The sequence below is a fragment of the Protomyctophum bolini genome, assembly GCF_963924005.1.
Source record: "Protomyctophum bolini genome assembly, chromosome: 24".
Taxonomy (NCBI): domain Eukaryota; kingdom Metazoa; phylum Chordata; class Actinopteri; order Myctophiformes; family Myctophidae; genus Protomyctophum; species Protomyctophum bolini.
Window position 1 is genome coordinate 27,140,009 of NC_137885.1, and position 11,895 is coordinate 27,151,903.

At 46.0% G+C, this 11,895-nt stretch overlaps 1 protein-coding gene across 1 annotated transcript in view; it reads right to left on the reverse strand.

Moving 5' to 3' along the window:
- LOC308311846 (nck-associated protein 5-like) overlaps positions 1-11,895 on the reverse strand; it is a gene marked incomplete at its 5' end in the record, with an annotated part of 117,833 nt that overhangs the window by 67,411 nt on the left and 38,527 nt on the right. Inside the window, one exon of the mRNA XM_080758621.1 lies at positions 2,359-2,434. Within this exon, the coding sequence (XP_080614747.1) occupies positions 2,359-2,434 (76 nt within the window). The remainder of the gene's footprint in view (positions 1-2,358; positions 2,435-11,895) is intronic.

An 11,895-nucleotide genomic window follows, 5' to 3' on the forward strand; every position in this document is an offset into this window, starting at 1 on the left:
CCTACAAGCTCGTAGCGCGCCACTCGGTGGCGCGCTATGAGCTTGAAGATCTGCTATTTTTAAAAAGCTAATGCTCCAGACAACGTCATGCCTATCCCGTTCTGACCTGAGATCAGATTCTAAAAATAATATCTTCTACGTCCTGACAGTTTTCATTCTGACCTGAGATCAGATTCTAAAAATATACCTTCTACGTCCTGACAGTTTTCTGAAAAAAAGCTATGTTTCTATGTCAGTCGTTCTTCAATTTTTTTCAACAATAGCAGATCTACAAGCTCGTAGCGCGCCACTCGGTGGCGCGCTATGAGCTTGTAGATCTGCTATTTTTCAAAAGCTAAAGCATAGCATAATGCCAACACCGAAAAGGGGTTCCCGCCCAACATGGGTTATAGAAAACAGTGATGGATGGAAGGATCTCTCCACGCGCTCTACGCCTTATACCCAAATGCAGCAGAGAGACACCCCCCCCCACCCCCCTCCCCCCCACCCCCCCACTATCTCCTAAGAGGAATTTGAAATCACGTTCTTCGTCGTGAGCTCTTTTTTTTGGTCTCGACTCGATCGAATCTCGACCGAGACGTATTAGGGCTTTCCATCTTGTCCGATTTCCATCAGACAATTGTGTTGGAAACGATTAACTTTATTTAAAAACACAGCTTTCATGATGTGTTGCTTTTGGACATTTGCATTCAGAGTGCCGTTGAATGTTGAAGGTATAAGTGCTCTTCTTTTGTTAAAGTAATCATTTAGAGCTCTATATTCTGATAGTATACTCACTGGGTGAAACTAGGCAAAAAAAGGGCCTTTATGACAAATTAATTTACCCAGTTTACTGCCTCTTGGCTGGGCATCAGTGTCGCCGATCAATGGCATTTTAAATGTTTGTTCAGACAACGCAAACATTAAAGCTGTATATTAGGAAGGGCTAGTGCCCCCTCCTATATATATATCAATTGCCACATCTGCACATACTACTGTGGAATTAAGATATAAGATTATCCTTCCACCCAGCATCAGATTATAACTATATATATATATTATATAGCTTCAGATTACAACCTGCGCTGTTGCCGAGGAGAAAATTATTACAACATCACCTGTAATGTATGTCCTGTAATGTCATTCATGTCGAATGTCATGTCTTTATGTTCTGTGTGGACCCCAGGAGGAAGATTAGCTGCTGCTATGTATGTACCAGCTAATGGGGATCCTAATAAAAAACTCTAAACTCCATCATATGTGCGTCGGAATCTCAATGCCGTGCGTTCGCTATAGAGCCACATGGCGCCACTCCGAGGATATCCGTCTCCTCCCAGGATCGTTGTCCCGCTAGTCGCTAATCCCTCGCTCGGTAATCCACTCGTTTATTAACATGTATAGGATGCCGTTAGCCCTCTGCAATGCAATGGAACCATGGCGGTACGCGGCATGCTATCTGAGACGTTTCAAATGGCCTGGGCCTTCCCTGCGCAAGGTGGCAAGACCCACCGCTTTGAGACCCACGTCAAGGTGGCAAGACCCACCGCTTTGAGACCCACGTCAAGACCCACCGCTTTGAGACTCACGTCAAGGTGGTTCTATTAGGTCTACTGTACAGGCTGGTCAGTTCTATTAGGTCTACTGTACAGGCTGGTCAGTTCTATTAGGTCTACTGTACAGGCTGGTCAGTTCTATTAGGTCTACTGTACAGGCTGGTCAGTTCTATTAGGTCTACTGTACAGGCTGGTCAGTTCTATTAGGTCTACTGTACAGGCTGGTCAGTTCTATTAGGTCTACTGTACAGGCTGGTCAGTTCTATTAGGTCTACTGTACAGGCTGGTCAGTTCTATTAGGTCTACTGTACAGGCTGGTCAGTTCTATTAGGTCTACTGTACAGGCTGGTCAGTTCTATTAGGTCTACTGTACAGGCTGGTCAGTTCTATTAGGTCTACTGTACAGGCTGGTCAGTTCTATTAGGTCTACTGTACAGGCTGGTCAGTTCTATTAGGTCTACTGTACAGGCTGGTCAGTTCTATCGTTCCATTAGGTCTACTGTACAGGCTGGTCAGTTCTATTACGTCTACTGTACAGGCTGGTCAGTTCTATTACGTCTACTGTACAGGCTGGTCAGTTCTATTAGGTCTACTGTACAGGCTGGTCAGTTCTATCGTTCCATTAGGTCTACTGTACAGGCTGGTCAGTTCTATTACGTCTACTGTACAGGCTGGTCAGTTCTATTACGTCTACTGTACAGGCTGGTCAGTTCTATTACGTCTACTGTACAGGCTGGTCAGTTCTATTACGTCTACTGTACAGGCTGGTCAGTTCTATTAGGTCTACTGTACAGGCTGGTCAGTTCTATCGGTCAACATGTGTTACCTTGTAGGCCTTCATGATGTCCATGGTGTCCCCTGACCCCGGGTTCTGCAGCAGTGACCGCACTGTCTCTTCCATCCTGTACACACACACACACACACACACACACACACACACACACACACACACACACACACACACAGAGAGAGAGAAGAGGACATGTTTAAGTGAACAAAATGTTTATTATAGCAGTGAGTCCATACAAAAATAACAAGCTGATGTTACTGTATTTCCTAAATACCATTATAGCTGTGTGGCTGGCTGGCTGGCTGGCTGGCTGACTGACTGGCTGGCTGGCTGGCTGACTGACTGACTGACTGACTGACTGACTGACTGGCTGGCTGGCTGGCTGGCTGACTGACTGACTGACTGAGCACATCCAACCACCTGAACACACCAGCCTGCCTACATTATTCTGGGGGAAACATTCGCCAAAAGATAGCAGATCCACAAGCTCAAAATGCGTCTGAATTGATTAGATTATTTTTTTTTGTAAAGGAAGATAAACACAATGTCAGTTAATTAAACCCAGGTTAAAAAATTTACTAAAACACTTCCTGGTTAATTCAACCGAATATGGCATTCACTGACCTGTGGCTGTGTGTGCGTGTGTGTGTGTGTGTGTGTGTGTGTGTGTGTGTGTGTGTGCGTGCGTGCGTGCGTCACGTGCATGTGGATAGTGATAGGTATGGAAGTTCAATCATGGAGGTAAACGCTGTGTGATTGAATGACCTTGACCTTCAAGGTAATTGCCTACTGAAAGAAAACAATCCACGCTTCCATTTGTGCAGTTTAGGATTCAAATGCAAAACAGCTACCACACACACACACACACACACACACACACACACACACACACACACACACACACACACACACACACACACACACACACACACACACACACACACACACACACACACACACACACACACAGCCTATCTGTCTGTTACTCTTTCCATTTAACCCATTTAGGACCAGATTCTACACAACGTCTGAATAATGTGAAAGAATATATGTTCAAAAACGTTTTCACGATTAATTTGTTTTGCAGATCTACAAGCGGATCTACAAGCTTGAGCTTGTAGATCTGCAATTTTTCAACAGCTAAAGCATGACATAATGCTTAAAAAGCACCAAAAGGAGGTTCCTGTTCTGAATGGATTAACCTGAGGGACTGAGGGACTGCCATTGTTTTTTTCTTTTTCATGTTTCATGAAAGCAGGGAATCATAGCTTCATATTGGTTGTTCAGTTTGACCCACCATTTTTTGGAGATATGGCTTATAGAGTAAATGTCTTGCAGAGACACAGCGAGTTGAGAAAACAGGCTTGAAAAGGTTCACTTCTGTGGACTCTAACATTACACCTAGCTACATGTTTAAGCATTTATTTCATATTTACATGTCTTCTGTGGTCTCTAACATTACACCTAGCTACATGTTTAAGCATTTATTTCATATTTACATGTCTTCTGTGGTCTATAACACTACACCTAGCTACATGTGTAAGCATTTATTTCATATTTACATGTCGATTTCAGCTCTGACACTTATTTCAGACATGCTCTAGTATGTGAAGAGTCTGCCTGTGCTAAAAAAATAAAATAACGTTTTTCTCCCCTTGGAACTAACCTTGGAACCAGTCGGGACACAACATTCATAATAGAGAGAAATACCGGTAGATGGAGAGATCATTGCTCTCGATAATACATGAGTTTGCCACCGGTTACAGTTTGAACTATAGAACTGCACTCTGTCGAGTGCCAACTCAAATTGAAGTTTAAATTAAATACTAGATGTTCAGCAAGCAACCAAGTGTAAAAAAGTGACTTATACTGGATCTCTTGTCCACTATAGCCCCTTCCTAACATTTTAGTCTAGTTTTTAATTTGTTTGACGAAATTATATTAATTTATATATTAAATATATTTAGTCTCAGTGTTTAGTCATCATCATAGCTTTCTTTTAGTTCACATTTAGTTTTCAGTCAGTGAAAAAAAATCACAACCGTGTGAACCGAGTGGTGCAACTCTCTCTCTCTCTCTCTCTCTCGCTCTCATTAGCAGGCAACAGTGCAGCACTGTCTCTCTCTCTCTCTCTGTTTCTGCATGGCACAACAGCGCCCCTACTGGTACTCATACTGGTGCTCATACATACGTGAACACATTAGGTGAACACATAGGTGTGCACGGACATTGCTGGTTGTAGGAGAAAGGAAAGGTACTATGTTTACCCTGCAGGGTAACTGGACTATAAGCTCAAGAACTTGTTTACAGCCAGGCCCTGCTCATAGAACATTTCATGGTAGGGGTTCAATCAATGCCTTGCTCAAGGGCACTTCATCAGCAGTGGTATAATTTTAACGTGCCGGTCCGGGGATATATACGAACTATAGCGACCTTTCCGATATCAAGACCGCTCTGCAAACCGTTCGGCCACACCGCTGCCTCTTAAGTGGTCGAGTGGTTCCACCGTTCAAAAACGTAGTCAACAAACATTCTTCGTAATAGTATTAGTCGACGAAACCAACACTGGTCAGCAGCGCCACGACGCATATAGAGCAACAAGACAGACACGCAGGGCAGGGCAGAGCCAGGCCAGGCCAGGCCAGGGCAGGCCAGGCCAGGGCAGAGCCAGGGGGGAGGAGGGGGCTCCATGACCGGGTCAAGGACAGAAAGTGACAGTTGTGTGATCAGCAGCAAAGGCCAAGTGGATAAAGCGAGGCTGAAGAGCTTTGCAGACAGAAAGTCGATAAGGACCAGGCAGGGCGGGCGGGCGGTCATGGCTGCTGTACCTGAATGCCAAAGTATATCTGAGACAACAACAACGTCAAGGAATTAAATTGATCCGTTCGTTGGCATGTGGACTTTGTCTTGTTTTTTTATAAACGTGGTAATGATCTACACTCACACACACACACACACACACACACACACACACTCACACACACACACACACACACACACACAGGCAGGCAGGAGCATGACTTGTGACAGGCTGACCTATAGCCTATACATATAAACATAAAGTACAGGCCAAACAAAACAAGGGCTTTTCAAATATTATACCTGTCATTGTATATCTGCTGTTTAGGTATACAGTATATGGGGGATTCGGAGTCCCTATATGGTTGGGACTGACGCGCTTTATCTGAGCACCAATAAGAAGCAGATCCAATTCATCGCCAAAAACAAATAAAAATGTTCATTTCATATTCGAGAAATTATACATTTCATCCCGACTGACATAAAGTACTAAATAATAAGCCTTTCTGTCCACTATTATTATACATCTGATGCAAAGCAGTTACTGTATGAAGAAGAACTACATTAATACCTTGGGGGCAATATTGTAATATGTATTATTGTGATCTGTGATTACTGGGTATGGGTTGTTGACTCACTCACACAGCATAGCAAACAAAACAAATAAGAATGACTCGGACAAGTTGCCTCCAGACAATCCAATGTGACGGTGCAAACTGATTGCTAATGGCAATAAATAGCGCTGTATATACCATTTCTTCATAATAGTTAATGGAGTAATATTTCATCACAGATTTAAGTGGGGAGATTTAACCCATTCTGAACGGGAACCCATTTTGGTGTTAGCATCATGTTATGCTTTAGCTATTGAAAAATAGCAGATCTACAAGCTCATAGCGCGCCACCGAGTGGCGCGCTACGAGCTTGTAGGTCTGCTATTTCTTTTTAAATCGAAGAACGACTGACATTTTTAGAATCTGATCTCAGGTCAGAATGGGTTCATCAGACCAGTGTGTGTCCAGTGGAAACCTCGTATGAATCTGATCTCAGGTCAGAATGGGTTAAGTCACGGCTCAAATGTAAATGTGTGGATATTATAACCATATTTATGTTCCCCGCGGAGGGAGATAATTAGAGCAAATCTCCTGGAAAGAACTCATGGAAAAAAAACATCAGAGTCTCTCCACACAAATATGCTTCTTTTTCAACGATACATTTTCCCTCCAAGAAATGTAATTAATGGGATGAGGATTGTAGAATCTAATTATTAAAGCACATTAAAAAACAAACATGGTTTGTAGTCTGAAGCTGATTGGGGACTATAATGTCGTCGGCTTGAAAGCCTTTTTTTCCCACAAGCGAGAGAAACAACTATTATTTTTATAATCCGAGAAACAAACTTTATTTTAGTATTTATATGCAATTTACGACAAGTGGTACACGTCACCTTGAGAGAATATAAGAATACCGTTACCATACACATTTTATAATCAGCATTATGTTATGCTTTAGCTATTGAAAAAATAGCAGATCTACAAGCTCACAGCGCGCCACTCGGTGGCGCGCTGTGAGCTTGTAGATCTGCTATTTTTTATTTTTTTATTACGTTATGCTTGATAGCTATTTAAAAATAGCAGATCTACAAGCTCGTAGCGCGCCACCGAGTGGCGCGCTACGAGCTTATAGGTCTGCTATTTTTTGAAAAACCGAAGAACGACTGACACATAGAAACATAGCTTTTTCAGAAAACTGTCAGGATGTACAGTATAGAAGACATTTGTAGAATCTGATCTCAGGTCAGAACGGGTTCAAATCTAAGATGGAAAACGGTGCCTCTCTCATCGAGCAAGGGAGGAATAGGGGAGGGGGGGGGTGGGGGGGGTGGGGAGGGGATTAGGGGCGGGGGGGGGGTTAGGGGGGGGTCGTTCCGCTGACCCCGACACGGCCCAGGCTGCATTTCAAACGTCCAGCTCATCACCAGGCCAGGAAGTACAATTAAGACTCAATCAATGTTTCAGCCCGAGGGTCGACCAGTGGCCGGTCCGCCCCACACCACCACCCCCCCCCTTCCCTCCCGCCGCCCCACACCCCCCCCCACCACACATCGGGGGGGGGGGCTTTTGACAGGGGCCGCGGCGCGCCACTGAGGGGAACAGCGAGGACCCTCTTTGATGTCATCAGAATTCACCGCTGGTGGTGACGACTCTGCTTACAAGCAGGACGGCTCTAGAGGTGAGGCGCTGCTGCATCCTCTCTCTCTCTCTCTCTCTCCCTCTCTCGTTCTCACACACACACACACACGCACGCACACACACGCATGCACGCCACGCACGTGCGTGTGTGACTGGTTAACGAGCATCGGTCATTACCGTAGGTCCACAGGCCTATTGAAAATGTCAAAAGACTTTCCCAACACCAACACCCCCCCCCCACACACAAACACACACCTCCCCCAACAACCCCCCCCGCCACCATAGCTTCCTGCTTCACTTTGCCAGCGACATGACAAGAATGTCTAGATTCTAGACTAACCCTAAAACATTCCGTCGTGTGATTCTAGACTGTAGAATCACACGACTAAAATCTCAAGATTTTAGAAAATTAGCCGATCTACAAGCTCTTCTACAAGCTCACAACGCGTCGCAGCGTGTAGATCTGCTATTCTCAGCATGCAACCAATTGTAAGGACTCTTTTACTTACATACTGGATCTCTTGGGGATGCTGCACTCAAATACAGCACTTTAAAAAAGGGGGAAAAAAGCCAATAACTGAAAACCAGTAGCAGAATAAATCGTATTAGCGACAGCGTAAGTAAGTAAGTAGCCTTGCCGAGCCATGGGGCCCATAGGGCAGGAGCCTATCTCCTGTTTCTGTAGCGTGAGGCAGCTTGATGTTCAAGTACACCCCCTGGACATGACGCTAGTATGTCGCAGGGATTTACCCCCCAATCCAACCCTTGATGCTGAGTGTCAAGCAGGTAGACACAGGTAGACACTGGGTCCCATGTTTAGAGTCTTTGGTATGACCCCGGCTGGGGGATTGGAACACCCGACCTCCCAGTCTCATGAGGCCCATAGGGCAGGAGCCTATCTCCCTGGACATGACGTTAGTATGTCACAGGGACTTACCCCCAATCCAACCCTTGATGCCGAGTGTCAAGCAGGTATAGACTCATGGGTCCCATGTTTAGAGTCTTTGGTATGACCCGGCTGGGGGATTGGAACACCCGACCTCCCAGTCCCATGTTTAGAGTCTTTGGTATGAACCCGGCTGGGGATTGGAACACCCGACCTCTCCCAGTCCCATGTTTAGAGTCTTTGGTATGACCCTGGCCGGGGATTGGAACACCCGACCTCCCAGTCCCATCTTTAGAGCCTTTGGTATGACCCGGCTGGGGGATTGGAACACTCGACCTCCCAGTCTCACAGGGCGGACACTCTAACCACAACAAGGCCACTGAGCTGGTTATAGCGACAGACGTCTGTGGATAAGAATTGAACTAACGAGGCTGCAGACAGACGGTGCTGCAAAGATCATCAACACGGAAATACCCCCCCGGGAAAGAAAAAATAAACCCATTTCTGTAGTCAAGGTTTAAAGGGACACTTCACCCTTTTTGCAAAAATATATATGTTAATGATGTTTAGAAGCTTTAGAACACTTTCCTGGGGGTCTTTATGTGTGTAATATGTGGTTTTAGCTATTTTAGATTGTAGCAGTGAGCACAGTGTCTCTGATGTCATGGACACTGGTCTCGCTACCTTCCTGGACTACAATTCCCATAATTCTTTGGTGCTCTGCTCCTCCTTGTTGATAGGGGGGAGATCTGTCTTACTGAGACAACATGTAGTCCAGGAAGGAAGTGAGACCAGTGTTCATGACATCAGAGACACCGGGCTCACTGCTACAATCTAAAATATCTAAAACCACATATTACACACTAAAGACCCCCAGGAAAGTGTTCTAAAGCTTCTTAACGTCATTGACATATATGTTTTTGCAAAAAGGGTGAAGTGTCCCTTTAACAACAACAACAACAACTCACCCCGTCTTGAATCTCCCTCCATTTTTTTTAACGCTGTTTCCGTTTCTCCGGGAAAACAACGCCAGAAACACCGTACAGACATGACCCTTGAGCTCCATGAGTACAGTAGTACAGTAAGTAAGTATACGTGCTACAGTATCATACAGGCCGCGCGCAAAAGAAGAAGCAGAAGAACACCAGTGACGTCTGCTCATACAGCATGTGGCTCTATGCCCGACAGAACTAAATAAACTAATAGGCCACGCTGCTGCAGTCAGTCATCATATACTGTAAGCCTGAGTGATCTCCCCCCCCCGCCCTCCTCCATCGACATGTGAACATGTATGTTCTCATGCATACTGTACATACATGCATGCAGCCCCCCCGGTCATGGAATCACCCTGGTGATGATGAAATATATATTTTTAAATATCTTCTTAGAACTTACTTTTTTATTTCCTTTTCTGCTAAGCAGCAAAGCTACTGTATAGATGCTTAGATGATTTATATTTATATTATTAGGATAAACGTTGCGCGACTGTATAAAGACGAAACGGAAGTGGCCAAGAGGCTCCACTTCCCGCGTTATAGTTTACTACTCATGACAGCTCGTCGGTCTGTCTGTCTGTCTGTCTGTCTGTCTGTCTGCCTGCCTGCCTGCCTGCCTGTCTGTCTGTCTGTCTGTCTGTCTGTCTGTCTGTCTGTCTGTCTGCCTGTCTGTCGGCAGACATATGGGGCTTCATTGGCTCCCTGGGGATTAAGAGGATTTGCCCCCCCCCCCCCAAAAAAAGACACTTTTTTGCGCGCTAAGACGAGCAATTTCAGCCGCATCATCCTGTCATTACGCTCGCCGTATGATGAGAGATCTGGGCTAAACACAGACGCGGTAAATGTATGCCCTTCACGCGCACGCACACACACACACACACACACACACACACACACACACACACACACACACACACACACACACACACACACACACACACACACACACACACACACACACACACACACACACACACACACACACACACACACACACACACACACACACACACACACACACACACACACACACACACACACACACGGCACACACACACAAACGCACGCTTCAGGAAAAGACCCAAGTGCTATAATTGTCTTTGTTTTGTCTTTCTCAGCTCGACGTTTGAACTTGACCGCGCTCCGTTGATGAGATCGTAGATTTGCCGAGGTCGGCTTTAATTGTCTATTCATTAAAACGAGACAAGTGCTGCACGCCCCCAGATCACACAATCACACTCTAATCAAATGTAATCTCCCAGAGCCTACAAATTTAAAAGGACTGTGACATAAAAAAAGGGTTTTTGTAAAAAAAAAAATCTGAGCCCAAAGAACCTGCACTCTTACACAATCCATGCCAATACATTAGAATAGAAACACAGACCAGGTGCCGCAGAGTTTCTGTTTTACGCATTATAGTGCTTAAAACGTAACCTGACGTTTCCAGGCATGGATTGGGTTAAGTATACCAGCTCAGTGGCCTTGTGGTTAGAGTGTCCGCCCTGAGACTGGGAGGTCGGGGGTTCAATCCCCAGTCAGCTAAACATGGGACCCAGTGCTTGACACTCAGCATCAAGGTTGGATTGGGGGTAAGTCCCTGCTGCGACATACTAACGTCATGTCCAGGGGGGGGTGTACTTGTACATCAATCTGCCTCACGCTACAGAAACAGGATATAGTCTCCTGCCCCCTATGGGCCTCATGAGACTGGGAGGTCGGGGGTTCAATCCCCGGCTGGGTCATAACAAAGACTGTAAAAATGGGACCCAGTACATCCCTGCTTGACACTCGGCATCAAGGGTTGGATTGGGGGTGTAAGTCCCTGCGACATACTAGTGGTAGCGGGACTGCAACGCTCTATAGAGCCCGTGCGCTAATCAGATTGGACATAAGAGAACACAATGTCAACCCAAATCCTGGTCGAAATTGAAATAAGGGGAGAACAATCACCCTGCTTGTGTGTGTGTGTGTGTGTGTGTGTGTGTGTGAGTGTGAGTGTGAGTGTGTGTGTGTGTGTGCGAGTGTGTGTGTGTGTGTGTGTGTGTGTGTGTGTGAGTGAATTGAGGCCGTTATAATAGGGGCCCCTCGTGGGACCAATATTATTTGGCCACAAATCGCCTTAAATGACCCTGCAGTGCTTTGAGCCCCATGCGGGGCGCCATGAGGCGCAGTGGGCGCACGCAGTCCGTTTTGGGCACGGGGGATAAAATATATCCTCGGAATTAGTTTCCCGGCAAATCTCCGCCCCTCTATATGCACGCCCACCTAATTACTAATTACTAATTAACCCCCAGCTTAGCCTATAATGTTTAAGCCTTAATCTATCCTCTTTAAAGCATTTGTTTGGTTTTGCATTTCTCTCTCTCTCTCTCTGTCTCTCTCTCTCTCTCCCCCCCCCCCCCCCCCCCCTCTCTCCCCCTGCTTGGGGAGGGAGGGAGGGAGGGAGGGAGGAAGGAGGAAGAGAAGGACATGCTTCCAAATGAGGTTTGGGAGATAAATAGCCTTAATTTCCACAGATTTATTGCGAGGCATCCCAGTTCTAGCGTGGTGAGGACAGCTTGGAGCAGTAAAAACTCTCCCCGAGGTCAGTCAGTCAGTCATGCACGTTACGGCTGGGGTATAGCGTTACAAAGACCCCCCCTCCTCGGCCCCCTTATGGCCGGCCGGACCGACCTCTGACCCCGGGGGGCCACGGGACAGG